Below are 16434 nucleotides of genomic sequence, written 5' to 3'. Positions count from 1 at the left end.
TGAAAGATAATTCTTGGTTACATGACTTAGTTTTTTCTGCATTTATGAGGAAAGAAAGTTGGTTTCTTTGAATAAGGTTGTATTTAATATATACAGCTGACATGGTCCTAGGTAAAAAAGTTACAGGGAAATAAAAATATGTATACAAGGTAATGGATACGTGCTGTCCATTTATCAAGGGCATTGTTACAGCTTTTTTCAAGATGGAAAAATATGTATAAATATACATCGTCTCATTTAATATGTTTTTAAGATTTATTTTTAAAAATTTATTTTAAAATTGTTTTTAAGGTTTTAAATAGATCAGCTACACAGAATAGATATGCTTTTGGGTTGTTCAGGATTTTGACAAGCATTAAAACTAAAAGTTTTTCAAACTCTTTAGACCTCCAGTAAAATTTAAAAAAGAAAATCAGGGATGCCTGGCTGGTTCAGTCACTAGAGTGTGCAAGACTTGAGATTACTCAAAAAAAAATTAAAATAGGAAAAAAAGAAGAAAATCAATGACTATTTATTGAAAACAATCTAATATCTGTAATGACATTAGATATGATCTTCATGCTGTTCATGATTTTGACATGCTTAAATTAAGAGTTTTTCTCTTTCAGACATTCCAATCATATTTTGAAAAGAAAATCAAAGACTACTTATTAGAAACAATTGAACGTCTAAGAAAAATCTCAAGTTTTAGGATTAATTCATACCAAATACATTAGTGCAGCTTAATAATTTTGACCTTTAAATTTGTCATATTATTTATTTATTTAGAGCGAGCAAGGTAGGGAGGGAGAGAGAGAATCTCAAGCAGACTCCTCATTGAGCATGGAGCCCAACTCGGGGCTCCATCCCACAACCCTGAGATCATGACCTGAGTTGAAATCAAGAGTCAGACACTTAACTGAGCCACCCAGATGCCCCGGTCATATTAAGTATTCTAAATCTTTCCCACATTCTTCAGATCCCTGACCCTTTACTTTCCATTTTCAGCTTGCCTCTTATTTACCAGAATATGGAAGCTTAATATTATTTGAGCCCTGCTCTCAATATGTGGTTCACAAATCAGAGCATCAGCAACACCTAGGAGCTTATTAGACATATGGTCTCAGAACCCATTCCAGAAATAATGAATCAGAATCTGTATTTTAACAAGATCCCGAGTCAATTCATATGCACATTAAAGTTTAATAAGCACTGTTCTAGAGCTCATATTTTCCTTTCTTTTGACTTAAAAATAAAACACACTCTTCTTGCTATTTCAGAATTTTTCTGTATCCTGTCACCTTCTTTTTGTTTTTCCTTCAGTTCCAGAGGAAAAGACTGCCTTCTCTGTTCCACAGCTAAGCTCCCTATATGTACACCTGTGTTCTTGACTCATTCACAGCCCTATTTAGGAACATTAATTCCTTGCCTCTCTCTCTCTCAATATGCTTACGGGGACCAAATCTTATGTATTTTGCATATTTAGCATCTATCACAGTACAAGACCCAGAGTAGGCATGTTGAATTCATAGGTGGCTCCTTTTTCTGCCTCTCTCAAATCAAGTGTTCCCTATTTTAAAATAAAACACAGTAATAACTCCTCCTGCTATTATCTTGCTTGGTCTTTTCTTTCACTGTCAAACCCTCAGATGTTTTCTCACTTAATGGATATTTATTGATACTAATTGTGGATACAGCACTATAATTAGTACTGCTGCAAAAAAACAAAACCCAAAGAAACAGTTCCTATCATCCTAGTGCTTACCATCATTGAGAAGAAAGAGCGCGTGGCTCACGAGTGCTAAATAATGAAAGAGGAAAACATGCTAGGCAGTGCTTTAAAGAGTAGGCTATAAGCTCGTACTTGGCTTTACACATAGTGGATGATCAAAAAGATGTTGAATAAATGCTTACTGCCTGTATATCCTTATCAACTCACTTCATAAACTTTTAAATTTGCTTTCTATGGCATTCTTCTAAAACCAGTCTTTTCCATGTCCCAGTGACCTTCCAATAACCAAATCCTCCATCCCGAAAAAGCTACAGACCTAGTAACTACATACACATGAAACAAGTATGTTCCTTATTCTTCAGTCTACGTTAGTGACTACTATGACTCTCATTACATTGTAGAGAAATCTGTTAGGAAAAATATAGCTAATATGGCAGCCGCCTAGCCAACCTGATTACTTGACCCCACCAACTCATTAAAACACTCATAAAAACAAAAAAGGAGATGCAAAGTTAGAATATCACAGAGAATTGGTTATCAATGATTTGATTTGTCAGAGCACAAAAATAATCATCTAGATGGTGGGGGGAAAAACAGAATTAAAAAGTCTAAATATTCAAAAGTAAAAGAGCAATTAAATAGCCCATGATATGATATGATATAATATTATTAAATAGGCATTAAAGATCCTTCTACAGATTATTTGATGTTCATGGTAAAGTAGGTGAATAAATGAAAGGAGGGACCTCTGTGTATGGAAAAAAGAATCAGGCAACAAAACACTCAGAGCATACCTCTCTCAGTAGTGAGATTACTGAAAAATCTACATTTCTTCTTTGTTCTTTTTTATATTTTCCAAATTTTCTATAATGAGTAGATATAGCTTTTTTATAGTCAGGAAAATTATTAAGAGGAAATTCAGAAAGATAAAATTAGGAGAAAAGTACCTTCAAAAATTATTTTACAAGTAGCACCCTAGCTGTATAAGAACAAGTCATGTTTCAGTCTTCCTTCTCCTTAACCTCTTCTGCATTTAATGGTACAGATGTACTTCCTGAACCTTTCTGCTTCACTTCTAAAACTTTGTTTTTTCTTGGTTCACTTCCAACACTTAGGCACCTGTCTCTTTGTTTGGTTCTATATCCTATTGCTATTCCCTAAATGGGGCTGTATGCAAGACCGTCGTAAGCACACTGTTCTTGCTCTATTGGATGCCCTTTCCTGGAGAGCCTATCTATTCTGTCTCACCAATTACTTTTCAATACATGACTTCCAAGATCTACATCTCTAGTTCTTTCCTTGTCTCTTGAATAGTATTCTTCAAACTCAACTGGCATATTCTATCTTCTTCCACCTGAAATTCATTTTCCCCCAAATTAATTTCCTTGTTTGGGGCCTTCCTATGTGTATTCATGGATGTGTTACACTTGGTCACCTCATTTAAATCTGTTATCCCCCTTTTCTCCCTCTCCTCCAACACTTGGTCACTAAATGTTTTGAAACATCTCTTACATCCATTATTTTCTTTCTAGTCTAATCTTGATACCTTGCTAATCCTCATAAATCTCAACACCTCACAGCAAGTAGTCCAATAAGTTTAAGTCTAATTAATCTTCTAAGTCTCCAGTCTCTGGCTTCTCTAAAAAAAAATGAAAGAAACAAAACAAAACACAACCTATACACTGCTGATATTGTGACGCATTTTCCTAAAACATTGCTTAAAAAAAAAAAAAAAAGTAAAACATGAAAAAAAAACCCCACACAAAACAAACAAAAAAACCACAACCCTATAGTCTCAAATAACTGTCAAAATTACAAGCTAAATTCTTTGCTCTCCAATGCAGCCCCTAGTTCCCTCTTGTAAACTTATTTCCTAACACTACACTACAAAAATCATCTTTCAAAGCAAACTAGTCTATCTTCACAATGAGCTCCAGGAGTACGTAATGTAAACATTCATGAGTTTTTCTGGAAGCTTTGCTGTTTAATGTCACCAGGCAGTCAGTTAAGCATCTGCCTTTCGGCTTAGGTCATGATCCTGGGGTCCTGGACTCCCTGCTCAGTGGGGAGTCTGCTTCTCCCTCTCCCTCTGCCCCTCCTCCCCCTGCTCATGCTTACTCTCTCTCTCTCAAGTAAATAATAAAATCTTTTTTAAAAAAATAAAAATATATATACTTCAAAAACAGCATACCTAAAAACATTTAAATATTTAATCCCTGTCCTCAAGATAAATTCCAGTGTAGTTCTATAAACCATTTACGAGCAACAAAGTATAACTTAATTTCTGGGATTAAGTTCTATGTTTTAAAAGCAACATATGTCTACATTGGAATTTCAAAAAGGCACTTATTTTCAGATTCTTGGTACTTTGGCTAGCACCAGAATCTTAATACACTAACATTTTAGATTTGACACAGAACAAGCAGTGTTAACATCAACGCTTACAGAAAACTATTCACTGCCAGGTAATGTTTACAAATACATGAGAATAACCACATAACTAGATTATATAAGTTTGAAAATTATTTTTAAAAATAAACAAATTTTGGAACTCGAAGGAACAAGAATACTTAGGTTCACCTCCATCCATTTGAGGTCTACTGCAAAAAGTACAAACTCTGTAAAATATGTCTGTATTTTTGTTTTTGACTACATTTCTAGTATCGTCTTCTGCTACCTTCCACCAGTTTCAGATGTGCAAAAACTCACCATTTCTTATTAATTTGCTAAGTCCTTTCAAAAAGCAGTCTCTCTCTAAGATTTTATTTATTTGAGAGAGAGAAAACTAGAGACAGAATGTGAGTGGAGGGGAGGAGCAGATGGAGAGGGAGAAGCAGTGCCTCCCCTTCCCCCTCCCAGGCAGGGAGCTGATGTGGGGCTCAATATCAGGACCCTAGGATCATGACCTTAGCCAAAGGCAGACACTTAACCGACTGAGCCACCCAGGTGCCCCTCCAGTGTCTCAACACATATTTCCTCCATCTGAAATTCACCAGGATCCATCCACACTTAGTAAAACTTATTCATCTTTTACCACACCGTTTAAATCATAATCACCCAGAAGACAATTAATTTGAGAAGAGTTTGAAAATAAAACTCTGCCAGATAATTCTAAGTAGAAAAAGAACTGCAAAGAAATCTTGACCTTTAGTAGGTAGTTACTTGTTATGTAATTGGTGTAGTAATTACTTTTTTGTATATTATGGGATACAGCATATGAATCTGACTGACACTGGGAACCAGGGTTTTGCTGTAGGAGAAGGGAGATATAAATATGGATTAAAGGAAGATGAGGAAAAACCCTGTAGTGCTGGATTTGAATCAGAAGTATCAATATGATTAAAAAAAAAAAAAGGTATTCCCTGGTTCTGTCCACAATGGTGGACCAATCCACAATGGTAAACACTAGCAATGAGTACATTTATACCTAGACTTTGATTTTTAAATTCTACTCTTAACGAAAAAAGCAGTGTTAGCGCTCTTGAAAAAATGGCTGATTTCAGGTCTGCCACAACAAAAGGTATGAGGTAAGCCCGGGCATCCTGTATATTTAAGTTAAGGAAGTCTTCAAAGACTAAAGAGTCACCTCAAAGGACGTTGAAAGTCAGCCACTGGTCAACTTTGAGCCAATTTTAGCATCAAAAGGAATACTGATATACTTAACACAGAACAAAAAAGAATGCCGGATAACAAATATAGAGTGTAAGAATAAAAAAATAGGTACCTTTCTTTGTAGCCCTTGATATAACAAATGGAATAGGTAAGGATCATTACTGGATGCTAACAACAGTGACTGAAAGGTTGTTGGGTTATTCATAGGGTCTCAAAGTATCATCCCGCAGATCATGTGCTAATTATAAAGAGAAAGATAAACCTTACCACAGAGTGATCTGGTTATCGCTACCTTAACCAAGTGGTAAAATTTAGCTCGCCAGTAGCAGGACGTGATATTATATGTCTCCTGATGTGATGTCATGTGAAGTTCACATCATCTCCTATGTAACATTTTCGCTAAAACTGCTTATCTTGAATGTAATCACAAAGAAACAAACAGATAAATTGAGAAATGTAGAAAATTCTACAATTATCCAAATTCTTCAAATAAGTCAATGTCATGAAAAAAACAAAGAAACAAACAAGTAGGCATATTGTTCTAGATAAGAGACATATTAACCACATGAACCTTGACTGGAACCTGGATGACAAAAGTAAAACAAATACTATAAAACACTTTTTAAGGGACAATTGGAGAAATTTAAATACAGAGTATATATTAGATATTACTGAATTACTATTGATTTTCTGAGGTGTGTTAATAATGTGATAAAGGAAATGCCATTCGTAGAAGAGATATGTGAAATATTTAGGAAGGAAATAATAAGGTATCTGCACTTGCTTTCAAATGGATGAGATAACTGATATGCCCCACTGACAGGCCAAAACTGAAATCCACATATTGTCACTATCATATTGTGCCTCAAATTCAATGAAATCCATCAAGCAGTAAGCCTATTAAATGTTCCTACATGATCTGTACCATTATAATAGATATCCACGTCACCATTCAAACCAAATTAAAAACAAAGCATAACAATCCTAAAGCAGCCTTACCCTTAAGTCATTAGCGGCCTATTTTCATTTTAAATTCTTTCTAGTTTCAATTCAAGGCAATTAGAAAAAATGCATACCTGTTCTATGTCCTTGGAATTGGAGGTCTGGTTTTCTCCCAGGACTCCAGGCTGCTCATTTTCCCACGGTAATTTATTTTTTCCTTTTCCTGCACTTAATACCCTTCGGGTACAGATAGTCGGACTGTAAGATCCATAAATTTGCATGCTGTCCCTTGTGTGGTCACCACAGTGACAGTGTGCACTCTGAGTTCTGTTACCAGCCAAAAGCCAGTCTGTATCTGCTCCATGTGCCAGATGGCTTGACCTACCCTGGGCAGATGATGGCATAAGCACTGCATATTCCACAAATCCCTGTTCTGTTAACCTTGGGAGGGTTTTCCTAGCCAATCTGGCCTGCACAGCATTCATCACCCCATCTCCGTTATCTTGCAGTTCAACAGTATCCACAGCTTTGAAAAGGATGCTGGTTTTACCTGAGCCCATTGACGATGCCAACACAGCAAAGGCTTCAAGAGCTGCTTGGCGTACCCTGCGTTTGCTATCTACAAGAGCTGGAGCAAGATTAAAAGACAGTTTCGGTAAGTCAAAATCCTCGCTGGGATAGGTCAGGAGGGAGCAGATGCAAATGTTCACTACCTCCTCTCTCACTCTGGAATGCTTATGTTTGAGATGTTCCAGAAGTAAAGAAAGCACCTGCTGAGGACCTACTTCCTTCATTAGCTTGAGAAAGATTTTCATGTATTCTTGTTTGATTACCAACTTGTTGTCTGCCAGCACTTTGACAGAAGCTGCTATAACCGGTCCCAAGAACTGTTGTACCTGCTCTCCAAGGCGAATAACCAGTAAATGCAGGACCTGAAGTGTGCCATGAACCACTTTGAAGTTAGAATCATCTAACAAATTATATAGCAAGCTAATGAAACCGACAAGACTGGAATGAGGGGTAGAACTAGGATTAAATCTTCCCATCACCTGTTTTAATTCCTCAACGGCCTGAGTCCGGTTCTTATAGTCTTCCTGATCTAACAATCTTGAATGCAGCTCTTGAGGAATAATCCCAAATTTAAGATTGCTGTTCGAAAGAGTCACTACGCAGGGGAGAGGATCTTCAGGAAATCCAGAGGCTTCAAGTTCCAAATAATAAGGAACTTGACTTCCAAATTGGGACTCCAGGCGGCGATTGTAGTGTCTCCGCAGGGCAGATGGCAGGCGAGAGATATAGGACTGAAATCTCTCTTGGCCAAGTCGTTCCCCAATTTGCTGAAGTGCAGAGAAAGCAGTCTCAGATTCTTCTTCTATCTCCTGATCGCCAAGCTTTCTGGCTAGGGATATTATTACCTCTGTGAGATCTAGGTTGAACAACAAATCCTCAGGAGTAAGCAAGATAGGGAACAGCAGTGCTGTGGCAGCTCGAAGCCGGGCATCCGTACTTTCCAGTCCTTGTTGTACAAGCGTTCTCAGCACTTGTCCAGAACTACGCTTCAGACATATATGTAGGATCTGTAGTGCATCTTTCCGTAGAGCTGGATTCTCTTCTCGTAAGGAGACAACTAGTTGAGGCAGAAGTGCTAAGCTAAAGGCCTCCTCCAGCTGGCCTGCCTCCCCCTGACCCCGGAGAACGTCCGAAAGGAGTTGCAAGCAGAGTCGCTTCTCATCACTACCTCCTTCCACAAGCACTCGGCCCAGGGCCCGATACAATGCTTCCTTCCGTCGGGGGAAGCCGAGTCGACCGCCCCGCCGCGGCAAAGCAGCCTGCAAAGCCTGGAAGGCCTCAGAAGGATCTGGCGCAGTCCGGAGGAGTTGTAGAAGCCGAGTCTCCTCTTCATCTCCCCCTGACAAACCACTTCCAGACCCAGACCAACTACTTGTGATTGCCTCCGCGGGTATCGAAAGGGTCGAGGCCAGAGGCGAAGGTGTCGGCGGGCAGGAACTGTGGTCTCCGGCAGCTCCACGGCAATAGTTTTTCTCGCCTCTCATGGCGCCCCCAGCTCGATTATCATCAGTCTCTGGGGCGGAAGGACGACTGCAGCTCTGGAGGCGATAGGCACAGAGGGCTGGAAGTTGCGGCAGCAGGAGCAGCGCAGAGGGCACCGCCGCCATGGAGGGTCGTCAGGTGGCAGAGGCTGACGGAAACCATCGTCTCTGAAGGGCTCGATGGAGCCCAGCCTTCCAGTTCCTCTTCAAGCCCCAAGCTGCAGAGGAAGAAAAGGAACAAATTCAGTTAGCTGCCAAGCCGCCCCCGGGAGGTTGCCTTTGGCAAAATGGCCCCTGCCTGAGCCCCAGACCCCACAGCAGCCACCGGGCGTAACCAGGGGCACCACGTGACCAAACCGATGGCTTCCATGGTGATCTACCCAGCGCGGACCTCTTAACCCGGAAATCAACCTGCCGTGGTGAATGCTGGGTCATGTAGTCCACGTCAGGTGTTACGAATAGGCCGCAGGCTCTTGGAAAAGGAAGTGAGAACGTTGCGAAAGTAGAGAGCGTATCTAGAGCGGAGAAGGCAAAGAAGGGTGAAGGCCCTAAGCGGAAGTGACGTTTCCGCTCCTAGCGGAAGATCCCCGCCCCACCCGAAAGGATTGGGGTTTGACTGGAGACGAGTGAGGATTCTGCCCCGACTCCAGTGGTCCGCGACTCCTCCTTTCGTTGCCGACGTGATTCCTGGGACTCAGGTATTTTCCTTTTGCTGTCCTCCTGCGGCGCAGGCTTTGGCAGAGTTTTGCCGGAGTGACGCAGGTGCTGCAGTAAGAGGTAAAGAAATGAACGGGAGCTAGCCGGGAGAGAGGCGACATCTTCTTGTGCAGGGTTTGTTACCGTTGTAAATGCGTTGCTTTCTACAACCCTGAGTAAGTGCGATCCTTTCCTCCTGCGGTCCGCGTACCCTGAATGGAGATTCGGACCAAGGCCAAGCTCATAGCTCGAGTACTTTTTTTCAAATTATGGTCTTTGGGGCCCTTACACTCTGCGCCCTCCCCCCCCCTTTCCTACTTCGCTTACCCTCTGGTCGTGGAAGGTTAATGATTTTATTTCATCTTTCCTTACTTTCATCACTTTAAATTCTCTTTGAAAACGTACTTAATCTGTTTTTCCCTGTATCTCACCGCCTCTCTCTTGTATGTTCTCAAAGTCTCCTAATGCAGTTCCTCTCTGACACTTACTCCTTCCCTCCTCCCGCACGCTCTGCCACCCCAGTCTCCCTGCAGGATCCTTGCGCGTCTCTGCAGCCTTTCAGTCTCCTGGAGACCGAGATTGCAAAGACAATTTCACTTGCGGTTGAAGTTCTTGGCATCATGGACCTAAGAGAATTATGCCCTGTAGATTTAGGGCTAATAATAGACGTTTCTTTGTTTTAGGCGAAGTGTGAATTGGTGAGCGTTCTCTCCTTTTTGTAAATGAAACTTGAGCGGATACAATTGAAGAGCTGGAGTGTCTGGTGTGAGGCTGAATTCTTTGAAGTGTGGAAGAGATATTTTTTGAAGGAATGACACAATTACTTTAGAATGACCCACTGAGAAAAGGCCGAGTTATTATTTGAAGTCTCCAATTCATTAAGCTTAAATGCAAGTGAAGTTTTAGGATAATTGAGTTACATATGCCAAACCACTTTATAAATAATGTTGCTGGATAATGCAAGTTCAAACATAATTTCTGTTTGTTGTCCTAAAGCACAATTTGAATATCATAGGTTTCTTTTTGTCCTTTGGGAATAGAGTAAATGTAAATGAGGCTTGTGTAAACATCCTTATGTTTTGGTTTCAATTCTTGGTTGTTATTTTGATTTTAATTAGTCACTTTGGTTTTTAAATGAATCTGCCTAACTTGGTTTAACATTATTTCAATAGACCACCCCCCCTTTTTTTCCATTTTTTAAAAGTTTTAGGGATAGTGTAAGGGCTGGGAAGTGAAAACCAAGAGATGGTTGTAGCAGTGGTCATTAAGAAGAAATGTCTGTCTGGTTCTCATATTTCCAGTGTAAGAAACTCATATTTATACTTTTACTCATATATATTCAGGCTTCAGAAACCCAACTCAAACTGAACTAAATAAGAGAATGATATACACATTAGAATGTATGTATTAGAATGCCAGTTTATGTTGGAATAGAAGATAACCCTCTCCAGTGATCAGAATTTTCAGGTTGAAAAATCCAGTGCACTCTTTGCTGTATTGAAGAACTTGGGAAGTGGAGGTTGCTTGGCAATCATGAAATCAAAGAAAAGGAACTTGGAAAGTCTTGAATGATATATCATCATCAAAGTTATGGTAGAAGCTTGAGAATTACTCCTTCTCTCCACAGAGAATACTTTTCAAGGGTTGTGGATACTTAACCCAACCAGTTATTGTGTCCTTTCTCTTAGAACAAAGCGAAATGAGTCTTCATTTTGACCCCCTTTCTCAGGGATCCGTAGATCATTATGTTACAGATTGCAATTTATTTTATATGTTACATTTAATTTCTTTGATAAAGGCATGTTAGATGCATTAGCCTCCATGGTGGATATTTAGGAAACGGGACCTTATCAACATCATGTATCTTACTAATTATCTTTTAAGATTATTTTGTGGAAGACAAATCTCATTCATTTAATGTATAATCTATTTATTTCTTTGACGAAGCAAATTTAAATAAATCTTACTCTTGAATTCAAGTAATCCAGGGAATTGTAGGAATTGTGTATTAACTAGAAAAACCTTTTATATTTAGCCATAAGTAGAGATAGGATAAAAAATTTTTAAATCAAATTCCAGAATAGTGGAGTACACTGTGTATTTAATAGTACACCTTTGAAAGATGAAAGGCTATAATTAAGAATACTTTGAAAATACCAAATTCAGGTAAAACAAATTAAAAATATCAATTTTTTGAGCTGGACTTATAAACACAATTGCCGTAAAACATCTTTTTATTTCCACAGTCAGAGATAAGATATTAATTGGCTGGATGAGCCACCATAGTTTTTTCTGTGTTTTTACTCAAATTTTATAGACATCCAGGAATACTAGAAATCAGTGTGCATTCTATAAACTATTAAGACTTTTGTATAGTTTAAGAAGTTACTGTGAAGAAATACTATGCAAAGAAAAGGTGCTATTAACAGGTCATGATAAGACTACCATTTTTTGATTGTTTGCTGTGTGTCGTACAGGGTGGTAGATACCTAATGAATATTGACTCATAGAATTTTCACAACAATTTTTTGAAGTTACATCTATGTGCTGTGGCACATGTTATGGATGTTTTCATGGAAATTAATTGGACAGAGAAAGAAAGTAAAGCAAATTAGTCAGTGTAGCTACTTGGTTAGAGCTTTGGAATAGTTTTGGTGGGGAAAAGTTTTGAAAGTATAGGATAAAATTTGATTTTTCCAATATTAATCATTCATTTATTTTATTATATGTTATTTAATTATATATATTTTAATCTTCCTTTTTGGGGTTCTGTTCTGAAATTTTTTAGTTTCTTATTTGAGCCAAAACTTCAATAAGGTTAAAAAATTATGAGTCTATTTTTATGTATGTGAAATTACAGGTTTTCTTGATGTATATCAGAGATACATTTTCATTTATTTAGGTTTATGTTTCAAAGTCATTGTGCATTTCTGAGTCAAAACTATAATTTTAAACAATCCAGTTTTTGTTGCATTTCTGGTACTAATCTGTGTAAGTTAACAGGATTTCACTTTCATTGCAACCAGTTTTTCAGTGGACGGATTAATTATGTAACTTACAGCTTTTGCTGAATGTAAAAAAAAAAGGCTTTGAGGGTTTTCTTTCATATTATTTCTGACTTCATGATATAATGATTCATATTATAGCAGGCTTCTAATTTTACTTTTGTTTCTCCAGGTATAATGAAAGTCAATCTCAAAGAACAGGAAAATATGCCAGCCTGTTCTTGGGCCCACTGATAAAATAGTATGCCATCATTAATTGAATTCTTCTGTGAGGAGAGTTGAACTGTGGGAAAGAAATTTAAGAAAAGAACTGATCTGATAAAATACTCTCATTTTTTATAGATCACACTTTTTACAGCAAAGTATATGTGTGTTTAGATTTTTTTTTAAACAATTCTTATTTCTCATCACCATTTATTTGCTCTTGTTGTAGCAGATAATTGTCTCCCAGCTGATTTCAGCACCACTGTTGTGTAGCTTAGGTGTCAGTTAAGTAGTTACTAAACTCACAGCCTGACCTTTATTAGCTTTGTTTCAGCACCTAAAATTATGAAGCTGCTGTGGACTGTGGAAAGTTTGATTTTATCTAACATTGTCTTTATGTTGTGCGCATTCATGTAACAAGAATGCTGCCATTATATAAATAACAGAAGGGAATGATAGTTCCATCGATCCTTCTGTATTTCATTTTAAAGCCCTGGTGTACTATTGTATTTGATCTACATAGTATTTGTATATATTTTACATAGGTATGTGTAGTTGTACGTGATCTAACAATTTTTAAGTTTCTGTCCTGCACTTTTTTAGATTCTTGTTTGAGTTAAAACTTTAATAAGGTTAAGAGATTATAAGTGGGGCTTTATAACAGTAATGAAGAACTCTGGAGACAACGTGCCAAGGTTTAAATCTTGCCTGGGCCTAATTTCTCTGTGCCTCAGCTTACTTTATAAAATAGGAATAATAACAACAACAGTACCTATCTCATGGTATTATTCTGAGGATGAAAGGAGTTAATACATGTGAAAAGTTTAGAACAGTAACTGGCACATCTTGACAGTCAAAGGCTTTTTCCACCTAGCTCTTTATAGAATAATTTCCTCAGGAGTGGCAACAATTATAAATTGGTTCAGTAAATATTTTGAGCAAGTCTACACTGTTCAGCATTGAAATTTTTTGAGTGTAATATATAGAGAACATTGTTCTTAGATTAAGAAAACATTATAGTCCCAGTAACGTCTCTTACTACTTGTATGATCTTTGTTAATTCATTTAAACTCTCTGAACTTCAGATTCTTCATTTCTAAGTCTTATGCCAAGCTTAGTGCCCTATACATACATTCTTTTTTTCCTCTGTGCAAAATTTCAAAAACATGCAAAAACAGAATAATATCATAAACCCTCATGTACCTATCGCCCAGCTTCAATAGTTAGCAACTCAGGACATCATCTACATCTCCACTTACTCATCCCATATTATTTTTTTAGAAATATTTTATTTATTTATTTAGAGAGAGAGAGAGAATGTGCGCATGTGTGCCAGGGGGGTACAGGGAAGGGAGGGAGAGAGATAAAGAGAGAGAGAATCTCAAGCAGACTCCTTATTGAGTGTGGCGCCTGATGCGGTCTCACAACCCTGAGAACAAATCCTGAGCCAAAATCAAGAGTCGACGCTTAACTGACTGAGCCACCCAAGTGCCTCTCATCTCATATTATTTTAAGCAAATCCCTGATATGATATTATTTTACCTACAAACATTTTAGTATATAAAAGATAAAAACTCTTAAAGACATAACTACAGTATCATTTTTCAGCAACAGTGATTAGTTAATATAATCAGTAATCTAGTTAGTTTACAAATTTCCAGTTGTCTCCTACATGTGTGTGTCTGGGTGTGTGTGCATGTGTCTGCACGCACACACACCTATACAGTCACAAGTTGTATTTGTTTGATATGTCTTTCAAATTTTTTTTGATCTGTAGGTTCATTTTCTTTTAATTTCTTTCAGTTTATTTGTGGAAGCATCTAGGTTATTCCGTACAGTTTCTCACAGTCAGGGTGGTGTTGCTGATTGCATCCTTCTGTTACGGTTTAAGATGCTTCTTCTGTTCTCTGTATTTCTTGTAGATTAATAGTCGGATCTAGACTGTGGACTGCATGTTTGATTTTGGTGTGTGTGGGGGGCTGGGGAGTCAACAATATCCATAATTGATACTATGGTCTTCTATCAAAAGATCCAGATGTCTGGTTGTCTTCTCTTTTTGTGATATTAGCAGCCCTTCATAATCAATGCTTTTGATCAATACCTACATTTATTCATTGAGATTGTGAAATGGTGACACTCTATCATTCCTTCTTTATTTATTAACTGGAGTACTTTTATAAAAAGAAACTTCCCCTCATGTATTTGGTACCAGTGGTACAGTTAGTATTGGAAAGACGTGATAAATGTTCGATTCTTTCCCTTTATTTACTAGGTTTCAAATAATAAGTTGGTTCATTAGCATCCTCCAGTGCTGATGAATTACGACTCTCTTTAAATTGTCATAATTGTATTATCATTATGGACTCATTGTTTTAAGCATTTCTGGTATCTTTTAATCAGTTGCAGTTATTGATACTCACTTTGTCCCATCTTTGACTAGTGATAGTCTGCCTATTCAGTTTAGTTCCTGTTTTTATAACCTTAGTTGTCATTGATAGCTTTCTTGCTCTCTAGTATGTAAAGATTCCAAATTTATCTTGACATTTTCTGCCTAGGACTTGAATCAGCCATTTGAACAAGGAGTTCTGATCCCTTGGGGAGGGATTGATATTTAGGGACCACATCTGGGTGGTAGGAGTGCTCCTTGCTACTGGGTTGGTCATAGTTCCTAGCCATTTTCAGTAAACAGAGCTAGGAAATATAATTAACTTTTTCCTTAAAATAATGTACATATTTTATGCATTTGTATATCTCATATGTATTTTCTATATCATATACCTAAAATATATAGTAGTACATGTAATTAATGTTTCTGTATATAGATTTATTCCCTCCTATACTTTTTATTCAAAATCAGAGTACAAGGTTTATATTTAATATCTTAGTCTTATGTCTTTATCTCTTTTCTCCCCTGTTGAGAATTACAGATCACAGTGACCCTAGGGATGATGATATTAGAAATGCCTTGTAATTATGCAATGCACACATAACAATTTGCAATGCACACATAACAGTTTCAGAATCAAATAACACTTTCACCGATAATGTGATTACTGAAAATAGTATAAAGTTTTTTGTTTTGTTTTAGGGCATATCCCACTAGTAACAGACCATCAAATTACTGTTTTAAAGTTATTTGGAATGGTATGGTTAGGTCACTAACTAGATAAATATTGGGTTCCTTTGCTTCCTTTAATTTTCAAGTTTCTTATGGATTGTGTTTTTAAGATTTAATTTTGTTGTATAATTATGTAAAATACTTTACTGATTCCATAGGCAAGTCAAAAAATGGATTATATTTGGAGATGTCTAGCTTCTATCTATCCCCTCTACTCTGTAGTTAACCTTTTAAAAATATTTAAAATTTCCTTTGTTTTTTAATATAACTGAACCTGTAAACTTGTCACCTCCCCTTAGATAAGTGGTGATGTACTATACACATATTTCTCTTCCTTGCTTCGATCAGGGAGATCTCTCTAGAGCTGTATGTATAGAGATCCCTCATTCTTTTTCCACAGCTGCATAGCACTCCATTGCATGGATATGTCGGGTTTTTTTCCAACCATTCTTTTGTTGGTGTACGTTAGAGTTATTTTAAAATTCTTGGTCAGTTACATCTTAGTCTCTCAAGCATAAAAATAAGCGTAAAGAATTGTTATTTTGCTTTTACAAATAAACTTGCAATTATTAACTTTTTGTAGTTGTCATTATATATTTTTTGCCATTGTATTTTTTGAGTAAATTCTTAGAAGTCAGATTGTTGGGTCAGAGGGTAAATGCAAATGTTATTTTGCTAGATTTTCCAGATTTACCTCCAGAGGTCTTATATCATTTAATATTTGCACAGCAACTTGTGAGAATGCCTGTTTCTCACAGTCGTACCAACACAGTGTATTGCCAAGAGAAAGAACTATTAACTCATTTTAATCTATTTGATCATAAGTGAAGTTGAGTGATTTTTTCATATAGTTAAGAACATTTGCATTTTTTTAAACTAGCTGTTCTTTAGTCTATTTTTCCTGTAGGACTAGAATATTTTAGAAATGTTATACATACTCCGATATGTATTTTACATATGTTGCAGATATTTTTCTCAACCTCAGATTTCTCCTTTGCTTATGATTTTTTTAGCTAGTCAAAGTATTGTAGCTAGTTAAAGCTTTGTAATGTAATCAAGTTGATCTGTCTTTTCACTTATTGCTTCTGGGTTTTG

The 16434-nt window shown here is 37.2% G+C and overlaps 2 protein-coding genes across 8 annotated transcripts in view; one reads left to right on the top strand and one right to left on the bottom strand.

Annotated features, from left to right (window-relative positions):
• Positions 1–8449, bottom strand: part of TOGARAM1 (TOG array regulator of axonemal microtubules 1) — a 69544-nt gene extending 61095 nt beyond the window's left edge. For all 6 annotated transcript variants that reach the window (XM_026513653.4, XM_026513655.4, XM_026513654.4 and 3 more), the window contains exon 1: positions 6400–8449. In XM_026513653.4, coding sequence (XP_026369438.1) covers positions 6400–8442 — 2043 coding nt within the window. In that variant the 5' untranslated portion in view covers positions 8443–8449. The remainder of the gene's footprint in view (positions 1–6399) is intronic.
• A 114-nt stretch (positions 8450–8563) lies between these two features.
• The window catches only part of KLHL28 (kelch like family member 28), a 31230-nt gene continuing 23359 nt past the window's right edge, over positions 8564–16434 (top strand). The window contains exon 1 of one of the 2 annotated variants that reach the window (XM_026513651.4): positions 8564–9014. The gene's annotated coding sequence lies outside the window, so the exon portion shown is untranslated. Of the gene's footprint in view, positions 9094–16434 lie in introns of both variants that reach the window. The other variant, XM_026513652.4, reaches the window with a different exon arrangement.

This window comes from Ursus arctos, unplaced genomic scaffold (assembly GCF_023065955.2).
Source record: "Ursus arctos isolate Adak ecotype North America unplaced genomic scaffold, UrsArc2.0 scaffold_37, whole genome shotgun sequence".
Classification (NCBI taxonomy): Eukaryota; Metazoa; Chordata; class Mammalia; order Carnivora; family Ursidae; genus Ursus; species Ursus arctos.
The sequence above is the reverse complement of the archived record's forward strand: the minus strand, read 5'-3'. Positions and strand labels throughout refer to the sequence as shown.